This window comes from Procambarus clarkii, chromosome 83 (genome assembly GCF_040958095.1).
Source record: "Procambarus clarkii isolate CNS0578487 chromosome 83, FALCON_Pclarkii_2.0, whole genome shotgun sequence".
Classification (NCBI taxonomy): Eukaryota; Metazoa; Arthropoda; class Malacostraca; order Decapoda; family Cambaridae; genus Procambarus; species Procambarus clarkii.
In genome coordinates this window covers 6,715,338-6,732,812 of record NC_091232.1, presented here as the reverse complement: position 1 = coordinate 6,732,812, position 17,475 = coordinate 6,715,338, and the positions used below count along the sequence as shown (strand labels likewise).

Sequence of the window (17,475 nt, the reverse complement as noted above, 5' to 3'; positions counted from 1 at the left end):
GCTATCCACCGCTGCTCACTAGACAGGAGGCATTGTGCAGTATAAACATGATAAGTGTGCCACTAGCTTGCCACATATGTAAGTTGCCTATCTTGGAGATTTTTTATTATCATTATTATTTTCTACCACAAACGTGGCCATTCATTTATAAGGCCAACCAGCATATATACATTTTCATCAGTCCTCCATGGGCAGGGTTAGAGATTTGTTGAATATATAATTCAGTGATTTATTGCACAATTAAAGACAGAAGGTGATTGCAGTGCTTTTAAAGGCCACATGTAGCCTACATACATAAATACATAGATTTACATCTGTCTCACATAAACAGTGTTCGAGGCTGTTTTTCTTAATGTGATTAATGTGCGTTTACAAAGGTGAAATGCAGTTCTGACCAGCTTATATATATCCTGAATACATACATACACACACACCCACCCACATACACACACACACACACACACACACACACACACACACACACACACACACACACACACACACACACACACACACACACACACACATACATACATACATACATACATACATACATACATATACATTCACATATATATTTAAGTCTCATACTCTGACGGGGAAGTGGAGACTGTATACTTGTGGTTGGTCTCGAACCCATTGATGACGTAGCAATATACCTTATTAAATTTTGTAACTAGCTTATCTAGACTGTAACTTGCTTAATTAAATGAATTTTGGGGTTCGGTCCCTGAGCCCAGTATAACCCTCTGTAACCCTTTCCACTACCGCCCACCAGAGGGGTATCAGGTGCATAATAAATCAGCTAAACCAATTCACATCCTTTGTGTATGCCTACTGGAGGTACTCTAGTTTGTTTTTTGTATATCCGGGGCAGGTTTGGTATTTAAATGATTTATTGAGGAGCAAATCAATGGTAGATATTAGCGCTTGAGCAGCATTTATTGTATATCATTGTTGGTATGTCACTAGTATTGCCGACTTAGGGTTTAAATGCCTGCCTTAGTGAGGTCTCCAAAGAATTGATTGTTAATATATATATAATGAGGAAGGGTAGCTGGCAGAGGTCCCTCGTAGTATTGAAAAAGAGAATAGCTTTGCACGTGGCAGTACTGTGCATGAGGGTTACAGTTGCGACATGAGAGAGAGAAAGTGACAGCTTATGATAGTCTGCGTCAAGCTGCAGACGACGGCCCCTGCTGCCTCCTGCTGCCATCTGTTGACCATCCCCACAACCCTATTCTTCCGCCTTCCAATAGCCAAGGCAATAATTCCCAAAATTCAAATCTAAATTTAATTTAAATTAAATATACCACTTTTTGTTTTAGTTAAATTTAAAGCGGGTAATAAATGATGTTGCGTTATTAGGAAGGGAAGGAGGAAAAGGTTTGAGTGTGAGGGACTAGTTGTGGAGGCGGGGCTGTGAGAGGAGCAGCGGGGCGGCGGTCGTGACAACCTCTTGTCGTAGGGAGTCACCGGTGTAGAAACGGTGTATATATTTCTCCTTTTAGAACTCCTAGCGTGACATCATGGATGAGGAATACGACTGTATCGTGCTTGGTACCGGCCTGAAGGTAAGGGGCATGTTTAGCGGCTGCGATAGGGGCAAGTTTGGCCATTAATTTGAGGAAGTTGGCTTCGATCGGTGGCGCGAGTATGGCTTGACATTTGGGAAGCGGCAGGTTGGAGCAGCCAGGGATTTGATGGGAATGTGTCGGTAGGGGGTTTGCTGTCTGTGCTGGCGGCGTTTGTCGCTGGGGATTAGCTCCTTGCCACACAGGTGATGCTGTACGGGTGGTTGTATGGCGTGGTTGTGAGAGGGGTGATTGGATAGGGGGCAGGGAAAGGTGATCAGCTGATCTGTGGGTCTCCGCCCCAACACGCTCACGCCCAGTGTGCTGTGGTTCCTGGTCTCCTGTGTTTTGTTACCCCGCTTTGCATCTCCTCCTCCTCCTACCTGAATCCCGTTACCCGAGGATTATCTCCGTCCGTGTCTCTTTATCCCATTGGTCGCCACCATCCGTGTCCCATTATCCACTAAACTGCCCGTGTCCTCATATCCACTGAACTGGCCGTGTTCCATTATCCACTGATCTCCTCCGGCCGTGTTCTGGTGTTCACTGATCACCACATCCACTGCCCATGTCCCATTATTAGTTGATCATTATCTGTCCATGTCCCGTTATTAGTTGATCATCATCTGCCCGTGTCCTATTTATGCCCGAAACGCTTTGCGTAATAGTGGCTTTAGGCATTGTATGTACTAGCTCTACCTATAAGTCAAACAATCCTTGTAAATATTTATTGTATGTATGTACCTTACCTAAATAAAATTGTATTGTATTATTAGTTGATCATTATCTGCCCATGTCCCATTATTAGTTGATCAGCCTGTGTCCCAGTATCCGCTGATCACTAACTCCATTGCCTGTTATTCACTGATCACCACTACCTCTGCCACCTGTGCTGCCCAGTTATCTGCGGACGCCCCTCTGTCTGTTCTGCGTTATCTGGTTATCGACGGATAACCTCCCAGATTTCTTGGCTTAAGATTTTCTGTAAAATCGGAATGAAAATTTAAGTAAGCTCCTTTTGGGTGTATTTGAATATTATGCCAATTGATTTATACACAGCATTTGGATCATGTCTTATTTATTTTTTATTATTGGTTATTTCATCTTTGTAAGGATATTGAACACGTAAAACTTTACGAACCACATTTTATGCATGGCATGCCTAGAGAGGGTTCTGGCAGTTGGGCATCTAAAATTAAAAAAAAAAATCAATTGAATGGTTTTTGTATATAAATATTCCCAAATGAGTGCCTTATTTGGTAAAGTGATTATTATTGTCGGCATGTAACATGCTTTTTTTTTTTTTTTTTAAATGTATAAAAAAAATTTACCTGTAACTTATGTGGCTGTATTATGGATGGGAGACTGAGCCCTATAGGCTAAGGAGCTGGACGAGCATGTTGGGTAAGTTCGCTAGGCACCTAAATTGTTTGTGCCTATAAATAAATCAATAAATTACCTTACATTTAGTGTCGAGTATTTTGAAAAGGATGTAATGTTGCAATATTTTAGATAACTACGGTATTTGAATGGGTGGTGGGTGTATTTCGGCTTCAGAAGCGACGAACAATTTAGTTCATTAGTTTGTCGTGATTTCTAGTGGAATAAAAATTGCCATTTTTATATTTTGTAAAATCCTATTCTTCTATAAATGTAAATTGTAAATTTATCTGCAATTACTAGACACTTTAGTCTAAATGCATTGTAGTGCAAAATGTGATTTCATATTGATATCACCTACCAAAAGAAATGGTATCAGCCAGATACTGTTATACTGTACAATACATTTTGACAAGAGATTTTTAAGTATAAAATTTAAACATTTTATAATAAAATTTGTATGCCTTTCTCAACACTATTATGCTTCATTTGTATCTGTAGAATACATTTATGTATTCTACAGTTCCAAAATCCAAATGGTCTCTCCATGCCTCTTGAAATACAGTATTGTACATTCAGAATGGGGAAAAAAAGGCGTGTGACCATGGAAAAAAAAGGCGCGTGACCATGAAAACAAAAGGAAGCATGCGATAAAGACGTCATATGTTTTGGTCCATTGTTAAAACTGTATCTTGCTCAAATAAAGTGGTGATATTATACAGTACCAGTATCTACAATACAATGTTTATTCAAAATGTGTGTACAATGGGCATAGGAGTAATGTACAAGTTGTAGGGACAGGAGTTACACAAACTATGAAGCCATGTCACGGCCCTTGTGGATTTGTTCCTATGAAGCCACTATTGCGCAAAATAATTCGGGGGGGGGGGGGGGGAAGAGCACCAAAAGAGCAATTTTTGAAGTGGTATGCTGCATTGCAGGTTAACTAATTGACAATCAATGTTCAGATACTTGACTCAAGGATGTGTACTGTTATTTTCAAACATTTATCGTAGGCTAGAAAAAATAATTTCAAATCATCAGAAAGAACATGAATGAGTTGCATATATAAAAGCATTCCAAAGTAGCATGTTTGAAAATTTTATATAAAATAGGATAAGCTTGATTTTTTCTGCACTTAACTTCACCTAGTTTTGTAAAACACTTGGTGTAAGCCATTTCTAAAGCCTTCCCCTCCAAGGGAAAATTCACTATCCTACATAGTGCGTTATGTTTAATAACTTAACAACTTTAACTATTAAATGTGACTTCAGAAATAACCTAGTGAATTACAGTACATGATTTACATTAATAGTGTTCACAGTATAGTTGTAAAATCCCCATCTTCACTATTTGTAAGCTATTGACAGTTCAATAGGGAATAGTTTAGATGTGTACGCAGCTTTTGCATTGATGGGAAATGTCTTCTTCCCTAGTTTTTTGTGGCCTCAGCTTAAAGAACAGTGACTAGTTCAACTGAATATTTGTGTGTGAAGTCCATCTTTTGTTTAAAATGTGTAGTACTTGATTCCTTATGATTTTTGTTAGGAAGTAAACAAATCCTAATTGAAAGGTGGATGATATCTGAAAGCTTCTTGAGGGTTAGTTGAATAACTTTGTACTTACGGTACTGTAATAAGCAGTGGGGGTACAGTCAAATTGTACACAGGTGTCTAACAAGGCTAGTTTAAAAATTCATAATTATATGCAGGTATGTTAGGTAAGGCCGGGTAGGTTTTAAAATGTTAGATGTTTAGTATGTCTTGCATTAAGTAGGAATACCATATCTAAACTTCCTATACCAATACTTCCAGTCCCCCACATGCTCACCCACTATATGCCCATTAATTCTCTGTCCATATTTTATAATATATATGGCATTTACAGAGAAAAGGTATAATAATTTTTGAAATAGAGGCTTTACATTTCTTCTTGTCTGGCATACCCTAGGGAGCTGATAATACCTCCTTCAATCAGCTGTGATTGAAATGTATACCTAGGGCAGTTCATACACTACTAGTGACCACCTTAGAATGACAGTTATCCTCCCTCCCTACCCATCTCCCTTTTATTTTGTGTAGCACAAACCCTGGAAATATTCTGAAGTGTAAGAACTACATATAAAGTGTAAGAGTAAGAGCTAGGTATGTTTTTACACTTTAATAAGTTTTCTGGAAAGTTGGTGAATGGGAAGGCTGTTTTGTGCAGTTAGTATATGCTTTATTTCAAATTTCCACCTCATTACTGGGAGGGGGGGGGGGGACTGAATGAGAATGAGGTTTAATATAGAAATTTAAAATGTAGGCAAGTACTGGCTAACGAGTTTAGTTTCAGCAAATGGCTCGCTGACAAGCAATCTTAAAGCCTGTCAATGTTGGATCTCTGGTACATGAGCTGTAGAAAGTTTGATCCAGGCCAGCCCCTCAACTGCTGACGTAGAACCAATTATATCCTATACACCTAGAGTACATTTTCTTGTTTAGTTTGTGTAGTTCTTGTTGCAATCTTCCATTATTCCTTGACATTTTAATCATAACCTTTCCATGTACTCTTCTTACCATGGCAATTTCTTAAAGATAATGAAGCATTTGATGACATTGTGCTCAAAAATATATTTTACATACTCTTCAAATTCCTGTTTTCAATTCCCGTTGCAATTGTTTGCATGTGTAGGTTGAAAAATTAGTTTAGTTACGTTTTGATACTTTAAAGTGTTGGTACTGTGTGTAGATTGTATGATTGAGCATCTGGCAAGTCATTGACTCTTTTTCATTAGTTATCTGGTACTGTATTCTTAAAGTATAAAACTTATTTTGTACAAGAATGACCTGTTTACCCATTTCTGATGGAGTGACTGGAAGTGGTCTTCATATCCTCACTTTATATTTTGTAAGCCATGTGGGGGTGTAATGGTTGTCTGGGTTTGTAGGAGACTGAAGCAGAATTTAATTTTTAGTAAAGACAATTATCCTTTAATGTATTGCACAAAATAAATATGCTTGGGAATTGCACTATATTGATTTGTAAAGTATTGTTCAGACTACATGGTTATCAGGAAGTGGAAAGTAAAAGGGGGAGTTTGGCAACCCCAAGGGGATGAGTCACACTTGGTGGTGTGGAGTCAGTCATGCGTGAGCCTCAACTGTGTGTGTCAGTCTCCTCTCTGCCATTGCACACTGCACACATGCCTGCATGTCAAGTCAATACATTGCACTTGAATTAATGCTGCTAGTATTTTGTTTGGCATCTGAATTTGAACTTTCCTATGTTTTTAGTACAGTACTAAATGTATATAGTTTCCTATGTATAGTTAATTGCAAATTTGGAATAGGCCTTATTTTAAACAGGAAATTAGTGTGAAGAAATAGGATGTACAGTACTTGTTCCACGAACAGCACGCCTAGGAATGCGGGAAATTTTCACATCCGTATATACTGTATTACCATTAATTTGCTCACATTGTAATTTGATGTGAGATACACAGCTTTCTAGTTCATGACTGAAAAATTTCGTGGTCAGCCAATTTTCTGACGGCTTTGTTTGCTCTAAAGGTTTTAGGATAACTTTCCAAGTCATAGTTTTACAGTGTCCATGGCTAAATGGACTGATGTTGATCTACTGTATTGTTGAAGTATTGCCGAGTCATGGCCGTGGGCTACTCAAGTGTTGAAGTCTTACATTTGTGAGAGTTGCCAGCTGTTGAAGCTTTGGGGTAGCAACACATCCTTAAGATCTTTAATGTATAGTTCCATCTAAATATTATATAATAGTGTACTATCATACTTCCCTATTTTATTGTATGGCTAATTGGAAAAAATGGCCAATTACTATGATTGCAACTGTTTTAATATTTTAATAGTAATCTTTTGCTGGTATTCTTCATGAAGGTTAAAGTTGTGGAGAAATAATTGATACATTATAAATGAGTTTGCAAGCGAGATAATGTGGACCAGGTTCCCAAAGCCTCCCAAACATTGTTTCAGTTCATTAAATCTATTTCATATATAATTCCTCAAGTTGCTGTATAACTTATCTTTCAACTTGTGTTGCAGTGAATGTTAGCATAGCTTGAATTATTTATAATTCTTCTCTCTTTGAGCATATTCCATTAACTTTGTCCTTTGCTTCATATTGACTCGACCATTTTTTAATTAGGTCCTTTCTTCATTTTTGGCCCTTGCCCATTGTACGTGTCACAATTTTTTTTTTTCTTATCGAACACTAAATTTTCCCTACATTGCTCTTATTTGGTTTTTATATTTCAGCACTTTCCAAATTTCACTTATTTCAAAAATTATATTTAATGATTTTTTTTAATATAACTTTTGTAGAAATTATTGGTAACCAATATAATAAGGTATGCAGGTCATGAACATTTTGAATCATTGTGGGGGTCTGTCATTATGGTGATCTTGCATAAGAGTTGGCACTAACTTTTTCTCGCAGATTAAGTCATGTCATTTTTCTTTACAATATAGAGTATTTTACATATGGCTTAATGTAGATAAACGTCCACTGAATTATTGATTTTATTTTATTCATATACTTTAGCGTTATTTACTATAAGTGTATAGTCATCTTGTAGGCTGTATGGATGACTACTATATTCAAATGTGGGCAATCTCCTAATTTATGAATGGGGATACATTTGAAAACTATTTACAAGTCAGCTGTTTTAAACTCAAAACCTGATTTTCCATAGATGCAATGCTATAAACAGTTGTCCTTCACCCTTGGTCATCTTTTGATGGTTGCTCCTGATCTTTCTTCACTCGTCTAACTTGCTGTACAGTGTATCTGATTCATTCAATGAATTTCAGTGAAGCTTGGCACATCATTACCACCTCATTCTTGTATGTCCCTAAACGTGTTGGCTTAATAAATCTGACTACTGTTAGCAAGAGTTGAAAGTTATCTGCTCCTGTACCTTCCAGTGCACCAAATAAAATCTAAAAATTGTTCAATAATGTGTCAGTACCTGTATGTATGACCACCTCTAGCTTAATCTAAGCATACCAGGTCATGTTTAAATCTCACATAATGAGCTTGGAGTATCTGGGACTGAGCTTTTTCAATTTTGTTATTTACCTCGTCAAACATGTACAGTATATGCTTGGGTACAGTATTTTCTAAAACGTTGTGTAAATTCACTATGCAATATGCATATCAATGAATGGATTATGCTGTTCAATCAAAATAAGTATGTGTACAGTACAGGTTATTTAAAATTTTCAAGTTCTAAAGATTCCATGGATGCAATTTAACACTAGACCTTTGACAATTGTTAATCATACAGTATTGGAAACAATCCTGAAAACCTTTGCTTCCTTTCTGGAAATTATTTAAAATAACTTGGCACTTTTGGATGAATCACCATTAATTTACTGGTGCTCGAAACCGTTGATGCCATGCAAAATTTCAAGGACTTGTATGGATAACAAGTTTGATATCGTTTGCCTTTTATGCGTTTCTGTTCTTGTATTGGCATCCTTGATGTTTAGCTCCCTCTGATTATTCTGCACATTTGATGGTGCTACATAGCCTTCCCAGTTTGGTGCGTTTTTTGGAAAATTACTTACTTGTATGGATAATAAGATATTAATGATGAAGTCTCTTACAAATCAATTTGGAAATTAATTCTCAGTTTGACGTTTACAACCCTTGTCCTCGCTTCGGCAAAACTAAACTGATTAGAATTAAAAAATTCTACTGGTACCCCCAGAAACAATGCTTTAATACAGAAAAGAAAAAATATATATATTGTTATGCACCCCAGGAGATTTAGCAAATTTAAGGTGCACATTTAGAGGGTTAAGGGTACCAAAGACTGTAAAGTGGTGTGGTTTATTCATCATATCTTCAGCCACATTATTGTGGCTCCTCATCTGTAAACAAATACTGTACAGTATTTGGTTGAAATTACTTTATGCTGATGATCAGGATTTTGCCTAGGGGGCTTTGGGATTTGTATTGTCTTGGTCAAATCCAAATTTATTAGGGAATATCTAGTATGTGGGTTTGGTCTGATAGGGAATACTGCTATATGAAGGCTCTGATTTTGGTGGATCCAATGAATTGTATGTTATAATTTCAAATTTTAACATTTTATATTTTAATTTTTGGATTTAATAATGTAAATATTTGTTCTATCAATACTATAATCCTAAAATGAATTCAATTTATTAATACTGATCATTATGGAATCATGATGTATGATCACATTTTGATATTCAAAGTTAATAAGGTACTAATATTACATAGATTGTAAGTTTCCTTACTCAAACTATGCCATTAGGTATGACTGATGAAGATGCACAAGTAATAAACACAAATGCTAGTACCTTGCTTGACACCTGCTTATTAATACGAACACGTCGAACTTTCCCTCCTTTGAGTGCCAAATTAAATGTCATTGGACAGCAAGCAAGTGCGCTTCTGTGCCACCTTGAGCCCAACCAATTGGGCTGGACGGTAGAGCGAAGGTCTCGCTTCAAGCAGGTCGGTGTTCAATCCCTGACCGTCCACAAGTGGTTGGGCACCATTCCTTCCCCCGTCCCATCCCATATCCTTATCCTGACCCCTTCCCAGTGCTATATAGTCGTAATGGCTTGGCACTTTCCCCCTGATATATTATGTGCCACCTTGATTTTCTGCCTGGCCCATTGCCAATTGTTACTGTTTATAGCTACAGTATTATTTAAAAAATGAACTAAAATGTCACTTCATGTTGCAATAGCATATTAAGCATAATTTATGGTGCACTATACAGTATATTTAAGGGTTACATTATGCATAATTTTCATTGTGCATTTTCACTTGCAGGAATGTATCATTTCTGGCATGTTGTCGGTATCGGGAAAGAAAGTGTTGCATATGGACCGTAACAAGTATTACGGTGGAGAGAGTGCCTCCATTACGCCCCTGGAGGACCTCTTCACAAAGTTCAATCTTCCACCACCAGAAGAGACATACGGTCGTACAAGGTAAATCCTTTTAAGTGTGTTCTCTTGAAAGGAACCCTATTATGTAGTTTTTCAATGTGATTGTTTTTGTATAAACATGGTCTGTTTGCACTAATGATGGCATGCACACATTACTATGTATAATTTTGTGCTATAATAGCATGTTGTAATAGTCGTATCAGGTTTATGGGACTACCGTATTCATTACTTCATGTATAAGTTATGACTTGGCAATTTTTTTTTTATTTTTTGTATTTTTTTTTTTAACTTGAGTATTTTTCTCTTCAGGGACTGGAATGTTGACCTCATTCCCAAATTTCTGATGGCTAATGGTCAGTTAGTAAAACTTCTCATCCATACTGGTGTCACTCGTTACCTGGAATTCAAGTCGATTGAGGGTAGTTATGTGTACAAGGGCAACAAAATTTCCAAAGTTCCTGCTGATGAAAAGGAAGCCTTAACGTCAGGTGAGGACATGTTAAATCCTTCGTATAACGAACTGCATTGTCAATATTGTCACTTGTGATCATAACTTGAATCTTCCTTCATATATATATGGTATATAGTTAATAAAACCCTAATGTGCTGCTTGATTACTTCCTGTTCTTTTTTGGGTGTATCCGTAAGTTATTCACCGACAGGCTAGTGGGAGTAATGAATAGGTCAAAATATACACACCTATTGTCACTGGTGTATTTTTTTCCATATCTGCATCCTTCCCTCTTGCTCTCATCCTTTGTCTTATATTTATGCCCCATTCTTTATAAAAACTCTTATACCCCTCTTTGTTGATATTTTCCAACCCCATTAAAAGTAAGAACAGATAAAATTATATATACATTCTGTGGTGTAAAAGATTTTCCCATTTTGGTTAAATTTGATTAATTTTTCTCTAGATCTGATGGGTATGTTTGAGAAGCGTAGGTTCAAGAACTTCCTAGTTTTCACCCAGGATTACCGTGATGACGATCCTACAACATGGAAAGCCATGCCAGGTTTTGATCCTAAGAACACAAATATGAGTGCAGTGTTTGCTCATTTCAACCTTGACAAGAATACCATTGATTTTACTGGACATGCTCTGGCACTCTACAGGTAAGATCTTTCAATGTTAAAAGTTACACCTCCCTATCACTGTAGCTAGACTTTAGTTAATATAAATTGTCATTTTCACTTCTGTGGGTTGGTTACTAATAGTGTCTTTTATATTTCATATTAAATGAGATGTACAATTTTACTTAATTTTTTTTATTTAAAAGAATTGATACAAGGAACAAGGCTCAGTAGAAGTGGTTTGTTAGGGATTAAATTAAATGCATTGTTGTGTTGGATAATTTACAATTAGCACTGCACCTGTCAAGTAGAAACTAAAGTGCTGCTGTTGTGGACATATGTAGGAGTTAGTGGAAGTTTATCTGTAATAGTGGGACTAATATAATAAATGCACAATTAATATTTTGATAAATATTTACCGTTTTCTGGATTCCTGCCGTCTGATGTCCTGACTCGCATAAGCAGGAAAATGGTAATAAGTAAATGAACAAATCTGTTCATTTGTTCATTTGATGCATCACGTTAGTGTGATCTGTGTGTAATGGTAATAAGTAAGTTCTTTTAACTGCTCTTAATATTCTTCAGAGATGATGATTACTTAAATAAGCCAGCAAGTGACACCCTCAAGAGAATCAAGTTGTACAGCGACTCCCTTGCCCGCTACGGCAAATCTCCCTACCTTTATCCTCTTTACGGTCTTGGTGAACTTCCTCAAGGTTTTGCTAGGTGAGTTCTAACCATATCTTGTAATGTCTCCTTATTCAGCTGTATAACTTATACAGTTTTCTTACTCTTGTTTACCTTGCCAATCCCTGTAGCTTGCTTTAAATGTATTTGATAGTTATCCTATTTGAATAAGGAATTTAGCAGTCCCAAGTTCAAATCTTCTCGGGTGGTTTTTGTTTTTAATCCAATTAAAGCTAGTTTAGGTAGTATAGTTATATCCTCAGTAACTTAAAAAAAAAAAAAAAGATTCAAATGTATCCGCAATGTTTGTGACACGTTTCCATCTTGGTATAATTGCAACTTCAGGTCCTGTTAGTTAACGAGGAATTGCTATTCTGGCCTCAACAGTCTCAACATTGTGAGTAGGCAACTTTGCAGTTGCCAGGTGCCAAGTTTATGAAGAAAGTTTCGTAACAATGTCTACTTAACTGATAATGGATTCACGTTTATTTTCATCATGTTTTAACCATTACATTATACAAGGGTTACATAGGGCATTATCTTTCGCACAGAAAAATGGTATTCAAAATAAGGTTTCTTCCTATATTAAAACTGTGCCTGGAGCAAAAGAAAACGGCACAAATCTAGTAATTTTTAAAGATGGCAGATGTTTACTGGATGCCTCAAATAGTGTATTGTGTAGGAATTTCAAATGTTGCATAGTACCTAAAACAACATACGATGGAATGTACATTTAAAGAAATAAACATTCTAGGCTCTCAAGTTATATATAATCGTTTTTTTTTTATTCGGTAATACTATTGAATGGTTATAAATCTTAAACTAAAAATTGGTAGCTTTGCTGCCATGCTTTTATAGTAAAAAAAAAATTTAGTGGATGCTCTTGATTTTGTATTACACCTGCTGGAAACATGCCTTGTATAAACTTTTCATTTGTAGTACCATTTTCAATTTATAGGTTGTCTGCAATCTATGGAGGTACCTATATGCTGGACAAGCCTATTGACGAGATTGTTATGGAGGGTGGTAAGGTGATTGGTGTACGATCAGGGAATGAGACCGCCAAATGCAAGCAAGTGTACTGTGACCCAACCTATGTGCCTGACAGAGTGGAGAAGGTATGATGCTTAATTGATTTGTTGCACCTCTTTTTCTTTGTGGTGTATTTTTTATACCATGTTAGGAAAATACTTGGCCAAGTTTTCTCTAAATGTTCCTCTTATTTGCATGTCAGTTTAGCATAAATTTTGTGATTTAGGTTTCTAGTTATGTCTGGATTACGTTTAATGATGATAGTATCTACGCTTAATGATAGTATCTGTATCCTGCTGATAAGGTCAGTATAACTAAACAGTTTTGAGGGATGCTACTAGTGTTAAACATGGACTGGTGTTGAGCCTTTGACTTGCTGTTAAGTTTTCATTACAAAGAACATCTCATTAATTGTGCATACAAATAATGGCCTGTTACAAACATGGTCAGTAAAGTACATTATAGCATAATGACTGGAAGGCATGGGTGGTTTTGACATTTAAAATGTCACGATCCATGGGTGCATTCTAGACTGTCCACATTCCAGGCATCTTGGGGATTTATGCTCAAACACCTAAAATATTTATACTCAATGTTTTCTGTTAGGTTTTGGGTCATTGATATAAATTTGGTGTCAAAATGTTCACAAAAGAATTTGTTCGAGTATAGATGCAAAATGCTTTGATAATAGAATTTACATGACTGGGCTGAATCAAAACATTTGTATAAACATTTAAGCATTCCTCATATTTCTCAAGTCCTCATAAAATTTTCAACAAAAGTAAAAATATAACATCTGCACATCATTGATATGTTGCTGGATAAAGATAATGAACAATAAAGACTCCTAGAACCCAGGTGAATAGAAAATTAACAAACGTTCATACATTTCCAGAAGGTAATTTACAAAGCATAATGATAATTCTAGCAAGCAGAGCAATTATGGGTGATACAGCTGATAAGCTATGCCCACAAGGGGGCATTTTGAAATGGATAATATATTTTAGCATCATTGGAACACTTGCTGTCATACCATGCCAGATTTTTGTTTATAGCAGACCCAAGAAATATTGGAGCTATGATTAATGACTGAAGAAGAAACTAATAAAGAAACTTGATAAGGTCTAATCAGTCAGGGTTGAGAAGTAGAGCTGCAAGCAATAAAGAAGAAAAAGTTACTTGGCCGAAGAACAGAATGTGTAATTACATGATGAGCTATGTTTAGCTGCTATATCTGCTATAGGGCAGATTGTGCCATGAACTGTTTTCCAGTAAACACACACACACAATTACTTCAGACATGTGTGTATGTAGTTAGAAAAATGCCCTGCAGTGCATTCAAAGTTTTATAAATTGTAAATATATGCATCATGCATAGCTTAATGCAATCATGATCAGCTTGTGTTTGCAGCAATACACATCAAATTGGCTTATGATCAAACGGTGCTGAATACAGTAAGCCGATTACAAAAATTCTATGCCGTTTTAAGGTATACATCTAAGATACTGTATAAATATGATCGATGTGGTCAGATGCTATGCTTAAACAATCTGCTTGAAGCTATACTAGAATATTGCTAAATACTTTCTTGAAGGTGGTGACCCTGATTCAGAATGTCAATGAAACCTGATTTTGGATAATGAAATTCAGCTAATAAAATTAATGTTCCTTGAACATGTAAGTATTAGGACTGCTGCTATATTCTCTGAAAGCGTGTATAATTAAGTGTACTCTCTAAACAAAACATGTAGCGAGAGAAATTGGTTCAAAAGTGACTGGAAATTTAGTTTAAATGTATGCTGATTTAGCTGTGGATGGTTGTACAAAACACTGTTGCCAGACTTTGTACTGGCAACAGTGTTGAGAAATGTTTAGATTAGTTGGTGTTAAATATTGTGCCAAGGGCTTGATCGAATTTGAGATGAACTTGATGAATTGCAAGGTATTGCAACTTGATGAATTTTATATGAACTTAAAATGGATATAATTCTTTATTCCAATCTTGTCCCCACTTTTGCCCCACATTGTTCATTTTGTCAGGAGCCAACCTTATATATGTCAAAGTTCAAAGACAAAAAATTCTCAGTCTACTCCTGGTGGCATTTCTATGAACTGTGTGATTTGTAAATTACTGGCTGAAAATAGCTAATTTTAAATTGTTTCCTATAATCCTGGGCTTTGGGTGAATGTTTCATCTTTTATTTGCTTTTCTCCATAGTTGAATTAAATTATTTTTCAGGTTGGGCAAGTGGTACGTGCAATCTGCTTGATGGATCACCCAATTAGTAACACAAAGGATGCTCTCTCGACACAAATCATCATCCCACAGAAACAAGTTAATAGGACTTCTGGTAAGAAATACAAATTTTGAAGATAAATGAATTTTATAAGTTGTTGCAGCAGTTGGAAGCCCTACCACTAGGGTTTTGTTTAGTTGGGGTGATAGTGTAAATGCTTTTGGTTCAAAAGTACTGTACAGTATAATAGAATGTAATAGCCATGTAGTGGGAATTGGACTATTATATACGGATAACACATTTTGATGAATTTGGTACTTTTCAGATATCTATGTATCTCTGGTGTCGTACACACATCAGGTGGCAGCCAAGGGCTGGTTTGTGGCCATGGTGAGCACTACCGTGGAAACTGATAACCCTGAAGCAGAAATCTTGCCCGGCCTCAACCTTTTGGGACCCATTAAGCAAAAGTGAGCATTAAAATTAACTTGATGTAAAATAAAAACGTGTTGCATATTAAAGTACATTGAACAATTGGAAAAATCGACCTTCAGTCGTCTGATAGCTGTTCCCCCAAACCTCTTAGGCTTAGTTACTATTCCTTCCATATATGGATCGTGCTTCTTATTTTTTCTTCCAAATAGAGCTTTATCTCGCCCCTTCATATTTTCATCTTTAAGCACTAACCCTGTGTGGGTGTTTGGTTTGAGAAGTCTTTAAAGGAATAAAAGTACAAATAAGTGTTCTAAACACACACGCATGCACATGAGATTAATATTAATTTTAATGAAATGCACTCAAGTTCAGTTTCGGTTTCACACAATCATGTTTTTCATGGTATTTCATAATTATTTAAAGTCAATCAAGAAGGTTTTGAAGTGATTGGTTTTGGCAAAATGAAGGAATTTCAGTTGGTTATTTAAGAAGTGTTTGCTGGGTATAGAAGTAAGTTTATTATGCTTTGAGTAGGAAAAAGACATTCTGGGTATAGATATGTAATACTGAATGTTGTAAGTGAATTATCAGATGTGCTTAAATTCCATGCAAGATTAACACCAATTTTAAAGTAGACTTTGATTCTTTAAGGTAATTTATAATTCCTTTATTTTTCTTAGGTTCGTCATTGTTTCTCCCATCTATAAGCCTCTTGAGGATGGTCAGGAAAACCAGATATTTATTTCTGAATCATATGATGCTACGTCCCATTTTGAGACAACGTGCTTGGATGTGCTCTCTATCTACCGCCGAGGAACTGGGGAAGACTTTGACTTCAGCAAGGTGAAGCACAATCTGGGTGATGAAGATATGTAAACACAGCAGCTGGCTGGTGCTTATGGGTTGTGCAGCTGTGGTATTGGACCAGTCACCACCATAACCCTTCATATGTGCTGCCTTCCAGACATAACTTGCTGGCATTAGGAGCTCCAGATTGTGATCCTAGAGCTAGCCCTCAAATACTTCATGAAGAAGTCATGTTGGTTCACCATCATATTTTTTTTCATGAGTTTATACCAAAGTAATGAATTATTTGATGAATAGTTTTTTATTGCAAATAAAAGAAAATTTGTAATTAATATTGTGAATATACACTATACAGTGTAGAGAAGGCTAATTAGTGATTCTTAATGATTTAAAGCTGCTTTGATATTGTTAGCTCACTGCTTGTTTCCCGTCTCCCTGGAAGTGTTTTAAGAACAGCTGCCACGACTGTTTTCATATTGGCATTGTGCATGCAGTGTAGATGGCAGTGAGTGGTATTTAATTTTTTTATTGGTTTGTATTTGTTGTGCTGGTTGAAAATTGAAAATCATGGCAGTCAGGATTGTGAGGAATAAAAAGTTAAAGAACTATTTGTTTTATAAAGATTTATATGATGAAATATTTAAAGTCAAATTTAGTATGTATGTGACCTTCAACCCTGTGTTATGACATTCCTCAGTCTAAACCTTATGTATGCATGTATAATCCAATGTAGGCATATCAAGTCCTCTCTAGCATAAATGCAGAGGTTAAGAGATCACATTATTTAAAAAATAACTTAATATTCACGAGGACATGGGAATGAAGAAATGTGGTACGTATTATTTAAGAAAAACATCATTGACTTTCAGAGTTGCAGCTCTAATGTCACACAATGCATATTGACGGACTCTGTTCTAACTACTTGCATCGCTCAATTTTCACGTGGGTTAGCATGCTCGAGAATTTACTGTATCTGATCAGTGGGTCTTATCATTTGGTATTAAATCTGGTTAGCATGCCATAGTGTTTTGTACTTTATTGTTTATGCTAAAACTGCTGGTCACTTTTTGCACTGCTTTCCATCATTGGGATATGCAAGTTGTCCAACTATCTTGACATCTGTATGCTTTCATATGTAAGTCATTCCAGGTTAAAGGATAACACAATAATTTCTTTTAATTTTCCTTTTTATTGTAATTGTGCACATATTTTTTACTGTTGATTATTGGGCGTGAAGGGAGGGGGGTCTTAGAGTATGTGATAGTGGTATTTGACATGACAGGACTGGGCGTTTAAGGTTTTAACGA

The 17,475-nt window shown here is 36.2% G+C and overlaps 1 protein-coding gene and 1 long non-coding RNA gene across 3 annotated transcripts in view; both read left to right on the top strand.

The window, feature by feature from the left end:
• Window positions 1–17,475, top strand: part of LOC138358443 (uncharacterized) — a 236,345-nt gene that overhangs the window by 54,038 nt on the left and 164,832 nt on the right. The window lies entirely within an intron of this gene.
• Gdi (GDP dissociation inhibitor) lies at window positions 1,404–17,337 on the top strand. The gene is made up of 9 exons (XM_045759376.2): window positions 1,404–1,574; window positions 9,777–9,937; window positions 10,205–10,383; window positions 10,813–11,011; window positions 11,555–11,695; window positions 12,615–12,774; window positions 14,929–15,040; window positions 15,252–15,396; window positions 16,042–17,337. Exons 1-9 carry the CDS (start codon window positions 1,530–1,532, stop codon window positions 16,235–16,237), a joined length of 1,338 nt encoding a protein of 445 aa, XP_045615332.1. The 5' UTR covers window positions 1,404–1,529; the 3' UTR covers window positions 16,238–17,337.